Raw genomic sequence first — 20716 nt, 5'->3', positions numbered from 1 at the left:
AGGGAGGAAGGGAGGAAGGAAGGAAGGGAGGAAGGGAGGGAGGAACGAAGGAAGGAAGGGAGGGAGGAACGAAGGAAGGAAGGAAGGAAGGGAGAAAGGAAGGAAGGAAGGAAGGAAGGAAGGAAGGGAGGAAGGAAGGAAGGGAGGAAGGAAGGGACAATGGACCCCAGGACCTGCCTTATTATCACTGTCATTGTTGGCTAAGGGTCTGGATAACCAATACCATAATAATAATCACGATCATAGTAGTTGCCAGGGCTACCAATAACCCTACAGACTGGGGATGATGACACAGACTGTAACCCCAGGCTAAGACAGGAGGATCGCTGTGAGCGTGAGGCTAGCCCAGGCTATATAGCCAGCTCAAGGCCAGCCTGAACTATATAGCGAGACCAAACAAAAACAGCTCTACAGGTCACTACCACCAGTTGACAAACTAGTAACCTGAGGGAGCTGAGAATGTATCTTAGTGGCAGAGTGCTCCCCTAATGTGTGAGAGGCTCTGGGTTCAATCCCCAGCATGTGGGGGCGGGGGGGCAAGAAATTAATAAAACAAAGGCCCATGGAGGTTTCTGCCTGTTTATCAACAGTATAATCATGGGTTTGAGTTTCCATCTCTTTTCCCAAAAATGAACAGATTTGTATTGGATTAATCTTGAAGAGCACTGTGTCCAGGGAAACATAACGTTCTTTGTTTTATGATCATGTTCATGATTTGTTCAGCCTTTCCATTTGTATAAAGCAGATAAACAGATCCTTGGTTGAAGCAGGCTGGGAGACCAGAACAGGTCACCCTCACTAAGAATTTCTAGGACACTTCCACCAAATCCCACTTATAGAACAATGGCTCTAAATGGATAACTATAACTTCTTTCTAATTTCTAAAGAATTTAGTAGCAATTTCCACCACAATCTGAATGGATGGACTTTTAAAAAATATATCACCACTGCATTGCTCCCCAAATATGATAATTATACATTTTTATAGTTTTACACAAGGCAGGAGTATGATTTTAATTACATTATAAAACCAAACAACGCTGTTGATAATGTTTGTATTTAATTATTTAACTAGTATTCATTGACTCTGCCAGTCTGAAAATAATTTTTAAAATTCAATTATCTATCTACCTCTCTTTAATAGAAACTTTCTACTGTATATATAAACCTGACCTATTTATTTATTTATTTATGGTTTTTGAGACAGGGTTCAGGTTGGCTTTGACCTTACTACGTAGCCACTGGCCTCTAACTTGCAGCAATCCTCCTGCCTCAGCCTTTGTAAATGCTGGGATTACAAGTGTGTGCTACTAGGCTAGCCTGACCCTTAAAATGTTACATTCTGAGGGATGCAATGATTGATTGAGATTTGTAAACAAAATATTACTTTTAAACCTTTTTAAAGACAAACAGCTATCAAAATGATAATTGAACATTAAGTGGAAATTTATGGAGGTTCACATGTGAGTACATGATTCTGTCAAAGTGAATCCAAAGTTAAATACAGGTGTTAATTATACTGATTATAGCTTTTAAATAAAATATGAAAGTATCAGCTTTAATTACAATTTTACAAGCTCAATGTGAAGTGAATATCAATAATAAAACATTACAAGCTGCTAAAATGGCTAATAATTATTTGTTATTCAAATGAAACTTTATATAAAATAATAAGCACATTTTGCAGGTAGATTGTCAGTGAATATAAAATTATGCAAACTTATAATGAAGGAAATAGCTTCTTAACTGAAAGTATTACAAATAATATTCTCTGAAGGCAAGCGGCAAGACTACAACAAAACTTCATTTCCATTAACAGTTCTTACATACTCAATGGTCCTGCAGCAAAAAGCCAATAGAAGCAATATTAGAGAGAAATCAACACAATTCAGAAATCTTTATAAACCTCACCCTAAAATTTGGGATATTAGAGGAATTGTCTATGATTTGTACTGTTCTCAGATGAAAACTAAAATTATAAGTCTACAATAATTTGACAGCAATCTGTATAATGTTCTATATAATTTTCCTAAAAAGTAAATTTACCAAATTATATATACATATTCTGAATTTAACATCAAAGAAACATGAGACAAGCTCAAACAGAAGGAAGTCCTACAAAAGACCTAGCCAGTGAGCTTTAAACAGATTGGGGTCATGAAAGATTAAAAAAAAAAAGTTAAGGATTTTGTCTGGGTTAAAGATTACAGAGACATAACAACTAATGCAACAGACCATCCTGGATTTGATTCTGAACCAGAAAGAGGACATAAGTGGGACAAACAGAAATTTCAGTAAAGTCTAAGGATTAGATCAGTATCAACAAACATTTTATCAACAAATATACCGTGAGTGCCGAACGGTAGGCATTTAGGGTCTGTGGGGCACACACATTCTCTGCAGCACATTCCCCTTTGTTTTTAACAATACTTTAAAAATGTGAAATCTGTTTAAAACTCACAGGCTTTACAGCAAAGATGCTGTAGGCCTGATTTTGATAACCATATAATTGGGCTACAATATTAACTTTTAGGGAATCTCAGTGAAGAGTGTACAAGAAATTGTACTGTTCTGTAACTTTTTCTAAGTATGAAAATATCTCAAAATGAGAAGTTAAATTTTAAAAAATGCAAACCATCGTCAGGAGTCCTGTGTTGGATAAGCTAATGCCTAACAGTTACAACAACAAAATCGAACACGGCCTCTTTTCTCTCCCTTGAAAGCCCGGATGGCGTCGTGCACCCTCTCCCTGCGGACAGACTGCTCCTCCCTTTCCATCCCGGAGTCCTTCACAAAGTCAGTTCCCACCCACACTTCAGCTCTCAACTCCAGCATCACTTCCTCAAGCAGTCCTTCCCCACTGTCACCTGTGCCACCCCAACGTCACACCTGAGCATCTGTACCGTCCTTCTTAACAGAAATGGTGGCTGTTATTAAACACTTACTGCAATTAATCACCTGATGTCTGTCTCACCTACAAGTAAGTTCGTTCTAGGAGAGCAGAAATGATGGCCATCTTCCTTAAGGCTGGATTCCCAACACTGAGCTCAGGGCTTTGCACACAGGAAGAGCTCCATGTGGTACGCGATGGATGGGTGGACAGATGGGCTGAGCAGCCCTCCTCACTGCAGCTCTACTAAAAGGAGCGAGGACAGCCAGGCAGACATTAGAGACGGACTAAGAAGACTCCTGAATATAACAAATAACTTATAATTACACTGTCCAGAGATGTAATGAGCTTTCTGAGCCTCTGCAGTGACTCATAGTGATTTTGGAAAAAAAGCTGAAGAAAAGATTCAAAATAATAGGTTAGACTCAGGGGTTCTGAAGTTTCTCTAAGTTTATATTCTGGTTAATACTATTCACAAGCAGTTAAGGATACTCTTAATGAATTAACAGAATCATGACTACAAATCTATGAAGATTTTGTAAAAGTAGCTGCTATTAACTACAGGTAGGGCAACATAACTAACAAGATAAGCACTGACTTTTAACAAAATTAGGAAGAGACATGCAAACTCATTAATAATTTATCAGGGCAAGGGGTACTGTGGAGGATCACCCAGGCAACTCTCCTTGAAAGAAGGGCAATTCGCTCCATTCTGGCTGAGCCTGGCCCTACTTCCACGTACTGATATGTGCAGAGCTGGCTGGGATTTTTCCTTATCCCTTCCATGGGCTTTAAGCAATGCATATCGGTCTAGCCAAGGTGCTGATGGTCATCTTTGGAGACGGCAGGCATGTTTCCCCGACCCCTCACTGCTCCTTCCAGTGAGCGGGGGATGAGGCGGGATGTGTGAGCCAATGCTCCACGCTGTCAGCTGGGATTGAGTTTGGGAATAGAGGCTGACTTCCTGGGGCTTGAAAGATGACACATCAGAGCTGAAGTGCCAACCCCAAAACATTAGATACTATCTCAACTGTATTATGCAGGTTACTTTTTCTGCATATCCTCCTCTCTGCGCATGGCAGGGGTGATTTCAGGCCTCCTACCTCGCCCAGCTCATGGCCCTCACATATTTCCCGCCACTCTCACAGCCACTCACCCTCAAGCCACTCCCTTCTTTATGAATGAATAAAACCTGGGTTTGGCCTTGGTTCTGTATGGCCATCATCATGGCTGGACTTAGGACCCCTTGGCTCCCCATAACTACAGATTTGCTTTAAGGTCTTTATTCTCGCCATGGGCTGCACTGGAAGTGGTAGATTGGAATTAACGCGCTACAATTCCAGTAACTTTTGGGATTACAAATATAAACCTCCTGGGCCATGAGGAGACTGGGAAGGGCTCACTACAGGTACAGGGTAAGTACAGTGAAAATATAGATTGGTAAGTTTATATACAATAAACAGCAATTGTTTAAACAAATATGCTAACAATATTAATAACCTATTTGATTTGATCTCCTTCTGTCTAATTAAGAAATTAATTTTAGACTTGTCCTATTACCAAAATACTTAAAAACAAAACTATAACATGCTTGTCCATACCATTCTGAGTGAAGAGCAGATTGTAAAGCACTAAGTGCTATTACATCCAAAAAGTAAAGCTTATGTTATAAGAAACAGATTAAAGCGTAAGTAATATTTGCACTATGATTATACAACAAAAAACTTTAACCCTATTGATATTTGGGCTTTAGCGATATCCTCAAAATGAGTAAGCAGCCAGACTCTCTGCAGTGTGCCTCTTTTTACTGTTTGTTTTTTAAGACAGGATCTCACTATATAGTTCAAGCTGGCCTTGAATTCACTATGGAGCCCAGAGTGGCCTCAAACTCACAGCAATCCTCCTGCTTCAGCCTCCTGTGTGCTGTACTGTGCCTCAGGAAATATCCTTTGAAGTAAACTGGCATTACTTTTTGAAAAATAAACTTGTATTCTTCCTGGTTTTTTTTTTTTACAAGCCAGGAAGGCGTTATTAATTATATCATGAAACAGTCCTGTTAAAATATTTTACTAGGGCTGTCTCCAAATATCTGTTCCACTGTACATTCACATTAGAAATGCATGAAGACCCCAATTTTCCACATCCTCACCAACACTTGTTATTTTATTTTTTGGTTACTGCCATCCTAGACTGCTACTCTGAAAAATAAGCCTAGAATGGTTTGAAATCTAAAAATTGTAAATAATTAAACGATTATCTAACGTATCCAAATCGAACTAATTTTTACAAAAGTTACAACTTAACCTGAGAGTTAATCCTAACAAGTCTGATTAGGTAGTCATTTCTCCAGTGTTCTAACTGGGAGTGCACGCCACTCAAGAAAAATAACAAGTGACATCTTGTTATAAAAGTTTTTCTGAGGGCTGATGCCTGGTTCAACAGATCATTAATATACTTACTGCTTCTTAGATTGAACACATATGATATATATATCTATATTCCTTTTTTTTGCTTTTTTTTGGTTTTTTTCTGGTACCAGGAATCGAACTCACGACCTCACACTTGCCAGGCAGGCGCTGTGCCACTGAGCTAAATCCCCAGTCCCTTATATATCTATATTCCATGTTGTTCCAAATAAAGCTCTGAGCAACTATTAAAAAGACAAACAATGCAGTAAGATTTCTAAAATGAACTCGTTTTGACGTGAAACAGTAGGCAACCTGACTGATGTCTTCCTGCTGAAAGGAACTGAAAACTTCTGGTAAAAAATTTAATACTCTCTACAGTGTTAATGAACTGATAAAATATAAGGAATATTTAAAAAACAACCAATAAAAGCTAGAACGGCAAGGAGAAAAGTGAACATGATTCTGAGGCTATCTGGTGGACTTGAACTTTAGCCTTGGTTTCTGTGGTCGTTTGGAAGCTCAGGACACAAAAATCAAAGCTTAAGGCTCACCAAGGAAAATCCAAACGGAAACTCCCCAAAAAGTTGGTATCAGTGTAAGAATACACTAGAAACAAACCTACTCCTAAAGAGGTTTTACATTATCTTGAACTCAGGACACACACGGAAAGAAAAACAGTAACTCATAAGGAAAAGATGTCCTTCAACAAGATTCAGCCAAACCTCGCATTTCCTGAGTAGTCCCAATATGTGAAGTTATTTGTTTAGTTCAAAGCCTACTCGGGCATCCAGCATAGGCACAAGTCAATCCTAGTTGCAGGAATTCCCAAGGAACAAGGTCCCTAGAAACAAGCTCACTGTTAAAAATCACCAAATGTGCAAATCAACAAGTCACATAGTAAAATCCAGTAGAACAGGATCCACAAACCTGCAACCTTTGTAACTATCAGAAACAGAGTATAAAATAATCGTGTCCACCACATTTCAGGAAATAAAAAGAATTGAAAATGTGAGTGAAAACAAGTAGCCACTAAATATAAACAATGACTATGTGAAAAGAAGTCGAATAGCAGCCCTGCAAAATACTACAAAAGGGGCTGGGGCTAGGGTGCATCCTAGCACTCAAGAGGCTGAGGCAAGAAGGTGAAAACTTCCAGATCAGTCTAGGCAACACAGCATGAGACCCCATCTATTAAAAATAAACAAAAACTACAAAAGGAAGCTTTTTAAAAATCTCAACAAATTAATTTAATGGTAGATTCAATGTACCTGAACAAAGTCAGCAAACTGAGAGGCCTAGCTGAGAAACTATGTAGAACTCAGCAAGGAGTGAAAAGAATTCACCACAAATATAGGTTAAAGAGATGTGTGGTAATATACACTTCATGGAAGTTCCAGAAAAAGTGAGACTGGAGAAAAGACAACATTTGAAGAGTTAAGTAGTCAGAATTTTCTACTGATAAAAGACACCAGGTCAGAAACTAAGGCCAAATGAACCCAAAACAAGACAATAAAAAGATTTCTAGCTCTAGACACAATGATATGTAGAACACTAAAAACAAAGAGACTACCTTGAAGGCAGCTAGAGGAAAGAGACACATAACCTTCAATGAAAAGAATATATCCAAACATGTGGAAATTAAACTATACTTGTACATAAACCATAGGTCAGAAAAGGTCTCATGGAAAATCAAAAGATAGTGACCTGAATTAAAATGAAAACAAAACATAAAAATTCTGGTACACAGCTAAAGCAGTGCTGAAAGGAGTTTTTTAAATCAATAAATGCATGCATTAAAACCAGAAAAAAGTGTCAAATCAGTAATCTCAACTTCCACATTCAGGGTCTTAGCTAGAAAAAACATTACAAACCCACATGAAGCAGAAATCAAAGGGAGCAGATTAAAAAAAAAAAAAAAAAGCTCAGTAGAAACAATAACGAAACAACTGATTATCTGGAAGCTATTAGCAGGTTTTTGAAACACCTGAAAAATTTCTAGCAAGTCTGACAAAGATTAAAGAAAAAAGACACAAATTATCAACATCAGGAATGGAGCACAGGATATCCTCACAGATGCTAAAACCATCAAGAGCATAATAAAGCAATATATGCTATGAACTCCACACACAGAACTTGACCACTCAGAAAGAAATGAACCAACTCCTCAAAAAGATATGCGAAACTACCACAATTCATCCACTGGCAGTAGTAATTTCAATAGCCTTGTAACTTAAGGAAATGGAATTAGCTTAAATTGAATTGAAAATTTTTTGGCTTTTTTTATTTTAAAGGGAGTAGTAAATGAGAAACAAACAAACAAAGAAATAGAACAGTAGCAGCATACCAGTATCACAAACATAAACAAACCAAAGCAAGAACATTTAAAGTGATACAGAGTCTCAAGACAAAATAATACCAACCAACAGTGGTTGTTACATTACATATCGCTATCCTCAACTACATTGCTCAGATTACCCGATGTAAGAATGAAAGATTGCTCAAACCATTATAGGGAATAAGAAAATAATTCTTCAATAAAACAGTAGAGATAATACAGAGTTTCACTAGACAAGATGGTAGGAGTTCACCATTGTAATTCCATCGCATATTGTTACCTTCAAATCAGTTGTTCAGATCACCAGACACAAGCACGCACAATCGATCAGAACATAAAAAATTGTAATCATTCACTGTTCATTTCAATACACCATCAGATATCAGCAATACAGTTATCCCAGCTATTCATATATATATTTATATTTTGCCTTCCTTCTTTCTTTTTTCTTCTTTCCCTCATCCCAGTGGTTCCTTCCTTTGAGCAATTTCTTTCCCTAACCTATCATCTACTGTCCTCACAAAACTAGGATTGGAAGTCCCACTTAACTCAGCTATTCCTCTTCTGGGTATTTTCCCAGAAGAATTAAAGACATCATACCACAGCGAGATATGTGCACCCATGTTTATAGCAGCACAATTTGTTGTAGCTAAATCTTGGAAACAACCCAGATGCCCATCCACTGAGGAATGGATAAAAAAGATGTGGTATTTTTATACAATGAAGTATTACTCAGCTATTAAAAAAGATAATCTCGAGGTTTTTGTAGGTAAATGGATGCAACTAGAGACCATACTCATAAGTGAAATAAATCAGACCCAGATGGGTAAACACCATACTGTCTCCTTAGTGTAGGAACCTGAAAGACTAGGTGAATTGAATTTTTAAAACTCCACTAAGAAAGAAATCTCCAGGCCCATGTGGTTTCACTGGAGAGTTCAACCAAACATTTAAGGAGAAGTTACTATCAACACTACACACTTTCATCCAGAAAACATAAGAGGGAAGGAAAAGTTTACACTTCACTACATGACACTAGCATTACCTGATAACAAAACCAGACAGACACAGTACTAAAAACTATACACCAACCCACTCATAAGTAAGGATATAAAACTCTAAACTATTAGCAAATAGATTTCGGCAATATATAAAAGATAATTATTCACCATAACTAAGTAGGGCCTATTGCACAGAACAAGTACAACTAATTCTGTGTCAATATTTGAAAATACATCAATATAATCTGCCAAATTAACAGGGCAGTGAGGGAAAATTACATAATGACATCACTTAATGCAGAAAAAACATTCAACAAAATTTAGTACAGTACCTTCCCATGACAGGAAAAAAAAAACTTCAGAAAATAGAAATAGAGGGCAAGTTCCTAAACTTGATAAAGAACCTCTATTAAAAATCTACTGCCCGATTACACTTAAAGTGGAAAACTGAGTGCTTCCTAGTGGGGGGTACAAGGCACAAACCCATTTTCTGACCACTTACTCAACATAATGCTTGAACAGCTACTCAATGCAGTAAACCAAGAAAATGGGGGAGGGAAACAGATTCGGAAATTTAAAAAAAACAAACAGAAAAAAAAAAAAACCATCCCGGTTTGCAAATGAAAGAGTGTCCATGGTAGAAAATGAGATCTAGAGTCCTTTAAAATAAGCAAGTAAAACTAGAACAAATAGGATTCAGTAAAGTCACAGGACAGGATCACATGCAAAAATCAATCGTATTTTTAAATACTGGCAATAAACCCAGGACTCCAAAATTAAAAACACACCACCACTTGCAATCACTCAAAAAAACTTAAATGCTTATATGGAACTCTAACAAAACATAAACCAGGCTCATGTACTTAAAAACTACACACTATGCATGAAAGAAATCAAAGATATAAATAGAGAAGTGTCACATTCATGGAATAGATTCAATATAATAAAGATTTCAATCCTCCCACAATTATTATATAGGTGTACAAAAATTCCTATCAAAACCCCAGCAAGAGTTTTTGTAGATTTAATTTGAGGTTGTTCTACAATTCATATGGAAATGCAATGAACTAAAATAGCTAAAACAATTCTGAAAAGAAAAATGGAAAGAACCAGTCTACCCAATTGAAAGGGTTCTTTCCCTGTGTAGCACTAGTAATAGAGACTGTGTGACACTGCAGCAGAAGAGACACACAGATCAATAGGGCTGAATACAAAGCCCAGAAACAGATCTACATGATATGATTTTTGATACCAGTGTCAAAGCAATTCAAGGGAAGAAAGACAGCCTTTTCAACACACAGGGTTAAGCATCTGGACATCAATAGGCGAAAAAATGAATTTGAACTATGTTGCATACTTTGTACAAAAATTAACTCAAAATGGATCACAGGTACATATAAAATAAAACTTTTAGGAAAAAATAAGAGAAAATCTATGGGATCTCATGCTTGGCAAGAGTTCTCAAAGGTACCAAAAGCATGATCCATCACAGGAAAAATTGATAACTGGCCTTGATAAAAACTCAAAATATCTGATCTCAAAAGACACTGTTAATTCAAATCATATATATTAATTGTGTACAGTTTTTAATATATCAGTAAAGATAGAGAAGACCCTGTTAAAAAGAAGCAAAGACAAAATCTAAATAGAGAAGATATTTGTCAAACATACAGTGAAAAAATTATTTGCAAACCACTACACACTGGAACCCTACCTAGAAAATGCAAAGAATTCTCAAACTTAGCAGTTAAAGAAAACCCAAGTAGAAGTGCATAAAAGACATAAATAGAAGCCAGGCATGGTGGTGCACGCCTGTAATCCTAGCACTCAGGAGGATGAGGCAGGAGGATCGTTGTGAGTTCAAGATCATCCTGGGCTACATAGTGAGCTCAAGGCCAGCCTGAACTGTATAGCGAGACCCTGTCGCAAAAAGACCAAAAAAAACAAAAGACATAAATAGATATTTCACCCAAGAGGATATATAAATGGCAAGTAGGTACATGAACTGTAGCTATTAGATAAATGCTAATTAAAACCAAAACGAATAATCAGTACACACCTGTTGTGGACTGAATGTATGCACCTCTCTATCACTGTACAAAAAAGTCACGTACGTTAACAGCTAATCATCAACTGGGGCTTCTGGAAGAAGGTGGAGTCCTCCTGATTGGGATTAGTACCTTTATAAAACAGACCTCAGAGAGCGATCTAGCTTTTTCTTTTCCCCTTTCGCTAGTGAAGACACACCAAGAAGTCAGTAATTTCTAACCCAGAAAACAATCTTCACCAGAACCCAACCATGCTAGTGGCCTGATCTTGGTCCACCAGCCTTCATAACCATAAGAAAGAAGCTTACAGTGTTTATAAGCAAGCATAAAACACAGTACTTTGTTATAGCAGCCCAAATGCTATAAGAACACTACGAGAATGGCTAAAAACAGTGGTAACGTCACACAATGCAACCACTGCAACATAGGGAAGGAAAGATTACTGGGAGATGAGACTTAGTTCAATCACCAAGAGGCCCAGAGGGGTTACCTCCACCAAGAGCACCCGGCATTATGGAGACTCCCAGGAACAGCACTGAAGCCAAGAGCTGTCTTCTATTTAGAATATCAGTGTAAGAGAAATAGAAGAAGAAAAGCAGTCTGGGAAAGAACCTCTCTCAAGGCAAGGCAGTTTTCTTGGGGAAAGGACAAGGACAGAGGCCAGATACAACATGCCCCACTAATCTGAACTTCTTGTTGTTTAACCGTTCACTCCTCACACAGCCTGCGTGCTTTTGCCCCACTGTTTAGCCCTTTGCTCCTCGGCCAAGTCCCCCACATGGTAACACCAAATGCTGATGTGGTGAGAGAACTGAGTCACTCACACTGCCGCTAAGGATGTAAAGTGTATAGTTCCTCTGAAAGTGGTGGGTTTCTTTAAAAAATTAAACATGTAACTACCATAAAACCCAGCAGCTGTACCCATGAACATTTACCCTGAAGAAATTATACATTCATACAGAAAAATGTACACAAATATTTATGGCAGATTTATTTGTAATAATGCAAAACTGGAAACAATTTAGATGCCCTTCATTGGGTGGGTGGTATGTGTATATCTGGGATACTATTCACCAATAAAAAGAAATTATTAAGACACTCATAAACCTGGCTGGCCACTAGAGAGAATGAATGGAGAAAGCCAATCACAAAAGGTCACATATGGTATAATTTCATTTATTTACATTCTGGAAGGGAAATCATAAAAATAAAGAACAGTTCAGTGATTGCCAGAGATCAATGTGGACTGGAGTCCAGAGGGAAAGTGTGTGTGGGTGTAAAAGGCCAATGTCAGATATCCCTGTGCTGATGGATGTGTTCTTTTTCTGACTGCAACAATGTCCTTCACCTTGCTTGTGACAGAGTGCAACAGCCCTACAAGGGGCTGTCACTGGATAAAGAGTCCATAGGACCTCTCTGTGTTACTCCTCATGATTATATGTGAACCTGTAATTACTTCAAAATAAAAATTTAATTAAAAGATGAAATATCAAGTCCAAACATTGACCAGAATCAGAAATAAATGAAGACAGGTGATAAAATAATAATAAAAAAACTTACAATAATTCAAGAAATAGTTGAGCACGATGCTGACCATACATTAAATAAATAGATCTGCAGACAAAAGTATGCAGAGAATCTTGACCTTTACTCCCCCATTTGCTGTTGGTAGTAGAACAGATGTAATAATGTCTAAATTATCTAGTGTGCAGGTGAGCACCGAAGAAATGTGTAAGCATCATGATAGTTTCCAACAGGGAACCAGAATGTTTATTATCAGAAAAGGAAGATACAATCTTGCAATGAGGACAGATGAAAGATACATACAAATTTCCTAGATCTGTCCATTGAAAGCAGATAAATGCAACAGCATCCAGTAGAAACTTATACACCCAAAGCTCAGATAATGGTTCTCATCCCATTCCAAAAAAACAAATAAACAGAAAAACCTGGGCTTCATGGAAAAAGAGCTGATTTCTGATCTGGGTAGAAAAATTACCAGGTAAGCTTGGGGCGTATCACTGTTGTAGAAAACTGAGAATTTCTCTAAAAACAAAATGACTTGTAAAAGGACACAAGGGCCAGCTTGAAAGGACAATTAGAGCACTAAAAGAAATATATTTGATAATAACATAGTGAATAAAAATCATCAATTTGCCTATAATAGCAATTAAAAACAAAAGGATGCAGGTAGAGAAGATAAAGAAATTCCTCTTTATAATGTGCTATCAAACACTAAGAGGAATTAAAGAATTAGAAGATCACTATTTTGCAACCACCACTGTAACATGTGATGAATACAAAGACCTTCTGCCAATACTAAAGGCACATTAAAGTTTATTAGGGAATAGGATATTCACTCAGTGGAAACGTACATATTATCTAACAGGTTACTTATTGAAAGCAAAGGCTATAAAAAAGTAACTTAAGAGCTAGGGGTGCAGTTCACGAGTAGAGCACATGGGAAGCCCTGGTGTGATCTGCAACATCTAATAACAACAACAACACTACTACTTTTTTGTGTGTGTTTTTCTTTTTTTTTTTGCCCCCGCCCCCAGGAATTGAACTCATGACCTTGCGCTTGCCAGGCAGGTGCTGTGCCGCTGAGCTAAATCCCCAGCCCCCAACACTACTACTTTTAGGAAGAAAAAAAGGGAAATATATGGTTGCAATGGAGAGATCCAGCAGTTATTACCTTCACAGTAGCAAAATAGTGGAGCCACCTGACATTGTGTCTTCTCTTATGATGGTCCTGAAAACTTTTGTGCTTTTGTGTTTTTCTATTTGTCTTGTTTCTTGCTTCTATACAACTCCAAGGAAAATCATAACACTGAATCTGGTACCAGTATTATCCCCATACCAAAAATGGGGAAACTGAAAGATACAGAGGTTCCCCAAACCACATAACAACAAAGTGGGGAGAGCCAGGATTCCAACACAAAGTTTGACTCTAAAGTCTGTCAGCAGCAGCAACATTATATAGTATAGGAGTTCCACTGGGTTTTTGGAGAAGAATCCAATGCCATACTTTACTGAATACCTGCACCAAGTACTGTGCATATACTTTGTTAAGTTTCACAAGAACTCTTTGAAGTAGGATTTTTATTCTTATTTTCCAGAACACTGGAGCTGGGAGAGGTTGAGTCCCCTGTCCAGAGTCCCACTGCCCACAGGTAGAAAAACCACAATGGAGCACAGGTGTGTCTGACTCCACAGCCCTCACTTTTCCTAGGATAACTACCTTCCACATCCTATGTATAAACCATTCCTTTATTTTCTAAGAAAGTTAATTCATTAGACAACTTTTAGTTGCCAAACGTATTGTTTGGAGTCAACACTTAATTTCTCTAGATATATTTTTCCTATAATCAATGGGATTCTATGTAACATGAGAACAAATTCAGATGAAATGATGAAATTAAAGTTTTGTAATGTTGGAAATTACTACAGAAAGGTCCTTAAAAGCCTTCTGGTTTAAATCTCAGTCAACAGACTTGCAAGCCAGTATGAGTTGTACGCAAATCTAACCCCTCAAGAAGGCTTGCACAAGTTAGGAATATACTTGCGGATATGACATGACTAAAACTTCATGTTGTATAAGCATATTTTTTGCCTACTTTAAAAAAAAATTATATTATTCAAATATATTATCAAATGTTTTTAAAAGCACAGTTTTACAGCGTTAACAACCGCTCCAAAAACATTCATGTTGCATATACTTGCCCTTTTCTTAATATCAGACGCCATTTCCATTTTTCTTATTTAGTACTTCTGCTTGTCCCAAAGTGAATTTAAAACAGCTGAACTCATCCTCACAGTAACTTCAGTGGGATCAAGGAGAGCACGGCCCTGCTTGCTGGTCGTTCTGCAACCTCGTGATGTGCAACGGCCCTGAGTACTACACGCGCCCTTAGGCAAGGTACCTGATGAGGGAGATGCGGATCCACCTCACAAGGCTGCTGTGAGGTTTCAATGAACTAACACATGCAAAAGGACTACAGCCTCCTGCACGCAAGTATGCGGTGCTATCTGTACTGCTGAGGTTGGTGCAGCCACAAAGGAAGCGCAAACTGGATGGAAAGACAGACACCTATCAGCTTTCCCTACTCTGAAGAAACTCACTCGGAACCTGATTCTACATCTCGCCTCTGAAAACCTGAATTCTCTTCCTTCAATTTAGATACGGTTAAAACCTTAACATTCTCAGGAAAAAAAGCATAAGTTGACTCATTCATCTAATCAACCTCCCACTTTTTTTTGGCTAGGTTTCACTGTCAACCTTCTTGAATACGTCCTGTAGCTACTGTGATGGAAATGACTGAGATGTCCTTCAGGAAAACCAGCTAGCACTTCCCTGGGGAGGTCAAAACTTAATCATGTGAATTTCCCTAGAGCTACGCAGAGGCAGGAACACAATAAATAGATTAACATGAAAACAACAATGTTAACTTACTAATAGAAAGAAGTATATTTGTCCTAAGGTCCTGACAGTTGAATTGTCTAACCAGCATTCTTTCCATACAGAAAATCCATAAATAGGAACCAAATTATAACCAGCACTTGCTGGAACAGCCCAGGCAGAAGGGCCAGACATTCAGCCTCTAGGCAGCACACCACCTTCTCTGAAGAATCCTGCGGAACACCTGCAGATGCCTCCTCTCCAGTTCTCATCTTCCCACGTTTCTCCGGGCCCATCACCCTCCGCAGTGACAATCTTTCTTTAGATATGCTAATATCACCTATTCGACAACTCAGGTCCCACTCTTCCTGCTTTAAAGCTGAAAGAAACAGCATCTTTTAAGATGCCTTCTGCAGAAAGTTGAGCTCCTCTTTTATGTGATTTTTATTAAACCATATCTGAGTTCTGCTGGTGGCACCCACATCGTACCACATACACCCACTCAAACCCACCTGTCACCGGATTATCACCTTCTTTTTCTTAACCCTCCACTTGGATGCTATTCTCCACCACATCCAGTGACCTCTTTACACTTTTCCCTTGTCTGTATTTCACTAGTGCAACTGACACTTTTCCTTCTTCTGTATTTCACTAGTGCAACCTGTCCACTTCTGAAGCACTTTCCCCATCGTTGCCTTTAATGGAACTGAGCTGCGTTGGTTCTGCTGGTTAGATTTAAATTGCTCTTTAGTACTAGGAGTGGGTCCCAATCCACCTCCTAGAATCAGGCACACCTAGATCCAACCCAGGCTCTACTCCTTACTAGCTAAGTGCCCATGGTAAAGTTACTGAACTTTTCCCTCAACTCTAAAACAGACATAACAACGTAACTGGCCAGTAAGTGCTTGGCATAATAAGCTTACCGTGGCACCAAGTAATCACTGAATAAACATTAACACTCTTCTCTGTGTCCTATTTCTTAGCTTCTCTACTCTATATTTACACCCCACACTTCTCTCTGGTAGTACTGGGGACTGAACTCAGGCCCTTCACACTGAATTACATCCTTAGCCCTTAAAAGAAAAATAAAACTTCCTTTTGGGATAGGACCTCACTAAGTCACTAAGTTGCCCAGGCTGAGCCTGAACTTGACCTCTCCCTTGGCTTCTGTAATACTATACCTTCCACATTTTTCTTCTCTACCATCTCTCCTTAGGGTCCTGTGGCAGCTTATCGTCCTATATCCAGACTCACTGCTGTTATAAAAAGGAAACCTAAAAGTTTACTTCACTTCTTATGTTTTATCATCTCTCCTTTGGTGATCTCACATGTCATCATGACTACAACTGCAACCCATAAACAAGAAAATGACTTCCACGTTATCTCTAGTTCAGACCTCTCCTCTGAGTTCTAGACTCTAACTGCCTACTGACATCACCATATGACAAGGACGGTTAAAATCCAAGCATGGAATTGCAACCTTCTTCCCAATCCTATTTTTTCTCCACACACCTAAAGAATGCAAAAGGCAGACTTTTAGACGTTACCCTTACTAACCCTGCTCTAACTCCCTGTGTAAGTCTAACCAAGCCTATAGATTTTACCTCAAATATCTCTCAAACCCACCCACTTACCTCCATCTCTACATTTCTTCCTTCCAAATAATGTCTACTCTATATTTAAAAATCTACTTTACAATATCTGCATTTGATTAATTCTTTCTCATCCCTCTTTTCTAGCCAAGCCATGTCTTTTTCCTTAAAAACTCCTCTTGCACTCCTCACTCATTAATTCAACCCAGTATCACTGCTTACTGGGAAAAGATTAATAGATTACCATGGTTCATTCAGCCCAATAAACTATCACTGACAGATACCCAAAACACTAATTATGTAATAATGCATGAAGCACTGCATCTATGAATATGTTTTACATGTATTTTATTAACACGTACAGATTTTCACTTTTTTCTATTTTATAAGTTTCACAACTTTAACATCTTCCATACAATGCTGAACTTCCTTTCTGTTTTGCTTTGTTTTGTTTTGGATACATGGTCGTATGTAATTCAGGCTGGCCTCAAACTTGTTGCTATCCTCCTGCCTCAGCCTCCTGAGTGCTGGGATTACAGGCGTGCGCCACCACATCCAGCTGAACTTCCTCTCTTTGTTATGCATCTCCCTTTTTGAGTATGAAAGGAATTCTCTCATTTTAAGCATGTTCAAAACTTCAGTGAACAAACATATCACTTGTGATTGTAAAGGAATTACAAAAATTAATACAACCTGGATCATACTCAGACTTTATTTACAGGCAGAATACAGCTGCATCCACATTTTATCTTGTTTCCATAACAATGTCTCATAAAAAGAAGTTGCTCATGACAAGTGCAACAGAAGTAAACAAATATGCTCAGGACTGACATGCTGCCCAAATGCCAAAAAAAGAGAAAACAGAACTTCTCAAACACTTCAACTCTGTTTCTTGTCTAGAAACTTGGGCCAAAAAAGAAAAAAATGATACAAAGAATTGTGCCCAATCAGATGAGAAGAATAGCAGAGGACTTGGCTCCTGGTGAATGGGATCATGGACCTGCTCCAGCACAGAAAGAAGGGAGAACTGGAGCCTGGCTGAACATAGAAAAAGAACAAATGAATATGGGTGTGATTTTTTTTTGATAACAGGAACTGAACTCAGGACCTTGCGCTTGCCAGGCAAGCACTGTGCCACTCACTGAGCTATATCCCTGGCCCTGGTGTGATTTTTTTAAAAAACCAGAAAGAATTGCCTACAACAGTCCAGTATACTTGACATCTATCCTTTTCTAAATTCAGATTATTCATTTAAAATAAGCTTCCAACCACTTAGAAAATGGTACACATTTGTGGGTCCAACCAGAGTTTTACCAAATTAACATCTTTTCAAAATAAAGTGTGTATATACAGAGAGCACAGGTCAGAAAGAAACAATAAAAATCCTGTGTTGGTAGAATTTCAAAAAGGTATTTGACCAAGTTCTTATTATACCCATCGAGGACATGGAAATATAAGATGGGTGAGAGTACACTTAAGAGGGTACTACTGTATACACAACCTTAACTAGCAAGTACCCATTAATGAATTGTCATCAACATGAAGGGCGGGTCTACCAGTAAGTCTCTGGCCTTCTGCTAAACTATTTTATCAATAACTTGAAAGAAAAAAAAAAAAAACTTGAAAGATGTGGAAGGCTACTGAACTACTGCTGGTATCCAATCTGCGCATGACGTGAATTTAGGAAGAACAACCAATATATAGTGTAAAAAAGCCAGGATTTTAAAACCACAAGAAGTCAGAAAAGTGGGCTAATTCTCCTAAAATAAAATGTAACAGAGAAAAATAACTAAGGAATCGGTACCTGTGTCCAAAAAAGTATCTACAACTTTAAGATGGGCGTGCTGTGGTTTAATTGCTAGATGTTTTTCAAACAGCAAGTTTAATGGCTTTTTGCTGACAGGAAGTTTAGGTCAGTGAGACAGCAGTGAATTTAGTATGATGAGATGTGAGAATCCGAAGAGCTAATGTGACCCTAGCAGAAGCAGGGCAATATCTCAAAGAAAGGGGTGGGAATCATGTTCCACTCTAGACAAATCAGACCACAACTGGGACACCACGGATCTTTCCAGGGGTCACGGGCTTCACAAGGTCATAAGCACATTGGCAAACGTTGAGAACAGAACAACCAGCATGCTTTGGAGTCCAGACACTATTAACACGAAGGAAGGGCAAAGGGGGTGGAGATTTATAAATAGATTTGTACAACAATAGCTCAGAAGAAAATAATGGCTACTTTCATTCAGTCATTCAATGAACCTGAAGTTGAAGCCTATTTCAGGGAAGCCTACTTAATTATGAGAATGGCCAGGAATACAGGGACAAGATATTTGCAAGAAATTTCTGTGTATATGCAAATACTTAAATGTGAAGAGTTGAAGTAGCCATGATCTAAAAAAAAAAAAAAATTGTTTTAGGGGCTGGGGATTTAGCTCGGCGGCACAGCGCCTGCCTGGCAAGCACAAGGTCGTGAGTTCGATTCCTGGTACCAGAAAAAAAAAATTAAAACAAAAAATCGTTTTATAGCATCTCATCAGGTACAAACAGGACCCGTGGAAAGAAGTTGGAAAGTAACCGATTTCAGCTCCTTATAAGGAAGAACATTTTAACAGTTGAGGCTAATGAAGGAAAAGCTGTCACTGAAAAGGCTGCAAGGCTCCTGTCAGTAATGGTGTAGGAAGAAGGGCCTGAGCTGGACCGTATTTAACCTCTCCTCACACTCCACATAGGAAATGGACTCTCACCGGACTCCTCTTACTTGGATATTTCCGCAACCCCCGCTTCCTGCAGTTGGGTATTTCCAACCTGCCCCCAACGAAGGTCGCTTTCTAACTGGGAAGAGGTCAGAGGACAGCACAAACGAGACCCAGGAAAAAACTAACCCATCAGTAGATGCTGCACAAAAACATGAGTACTGTTCCCTGTGTCTCAAATTCGAAAAGAAAATGCAAGGAACCTTTAATTCACGAACACAACTGAAAATATTCAACAGCATTCAATTAATGCAGGTAAGGATTTCTTATACACTGCATTTTTGGTTGTGAGCCATTTTCTCCTAACAAAGACAAAATAATTTTAACTTAGGATCACTTGGAAAAATTGTGTCCTTAATTAAGCATTCCAAAACCTTCTATCCTAACATTATAGGTAAACGGACTTCAGAATACATTTCTAAAAAGAAATGATTCACCAGCTACAGAGGACCAGATACCATGAACTAATGAAATTGTGGCATTCTGATTAAATGGCTACTTAAATCTAATCTGTTTAAAAATCACAAGCAGGCTAGACCGAAAGGTTCCAGACCATTTAGTTCTGACTTTTATATACCAAATTAAAATCATTTAAGTTTACCTTCCCTGCCTTATTCTGTAATTCTTAAATAGACTCCTACACTGCCTCTAAATAAAGGCTGCAACTGGGTATTTGAGTTTACCCTCCAAAACTGTCCCTTTGAACTTCGTGGAACAACCCCCCCACACACACATACACACTCACACACACACACTCTTCAGCTGTTTCTTGGTTTTTAATGCAATAAATGGACCGCAACTCGACCTCCGAGGGCTGTTTCTCTTCAACAGCGGTCAGGAAGACGAAAGTGAGGAGGAAAGACAGGCTCCCGGCCCCCGGCCCTGAAACTGAAAGGAGCCCCCAAGCGCCGGCGGTCCCGGCGCGGCCGCCTCCGCCGCCTCGCCACACGCCCCGCGCAGACGCGGGCTTCCCGGGACGGCTGCCCTCCAGCCCTGGCGGCCCGAGCCTCGGCGCCGCAGCCCGGGACGGCGGGAGTCGCCGCCGCACTTACAGTGACACCATCCCAGGTGACAGCACCAGTGCAGCTTGAAGCACTTGCCGTGGCTGTGCGTGGCACAGATGGACAGCCCGTCGCACGGCTGGAAGTCGGGTCTGCGGGCGGCGCAGCTCCGCGCTAGGGCCTGCGCCTCGTCCACTTTCTCGCTCTTCCAACCCCGCTCGGGCACCGGCGCCGCGGCCGCACTCATGTCCGCTCCCTGCGCGCGGGGCCGGGGTCGGGGCCGGGGCCG

The 20716-nt window shown here is 39.2% G+C and overlaps 1 protein-coding gene and 1 long non-coding RNA gene across 2 annotated transcripts in view; one reads left to right on the top strand and one right to left on the bottom strand.

The window, feature by feature from the left end:
• LOC102014570 (chromosome unknown open reading frame, human C3orf70) overlaps positions 1-20716 on the bottom strand; it is a gene marked incomplete at its 5' end in the record, with an annotated part of 67256 nt that extends 46540 nt beyond the window's left edge. Inside the window, 1 exon segment of the mRNA XM_005383303.2 lies at positions 20479-20716. Within this exon segment, the coding sequence (XP_005383360.1) occupies positions 20479-20674 (196 nt within the window).
• LOC102014364 lies at positions 4151-15118 on the top strand. Its single transcript, XR_260739.2, has 3 exons — positions 4151-4305; positions 13802-13880; positions 14469-15118. It is a non-coding gene; the product is annotated as an uncharacterized LOC102014364 (long non-coding RNA).

Source organism: Chinchilla lanigera, unplaced genomic scaffold, assembly GCF_000276665.1.
Source record: "Chinchilla lanigera isolate Chin_1 unplaced genomic scaffold, ChiLan1.0 scaffold00019, whole genome shotgun sequence".
Taxonomy (NCBI): Eukaryota; Metazoa; Chordata; class Mammalia; order Rodentia; family Chinchillidae; genus Chinchilla; species Chinchilla lanigera.
The sequence above is the reverse complement of the archived record's forward strand: the minus strand, read 5'-3'. Positions and strand labels throughout refer to the sequence as shown.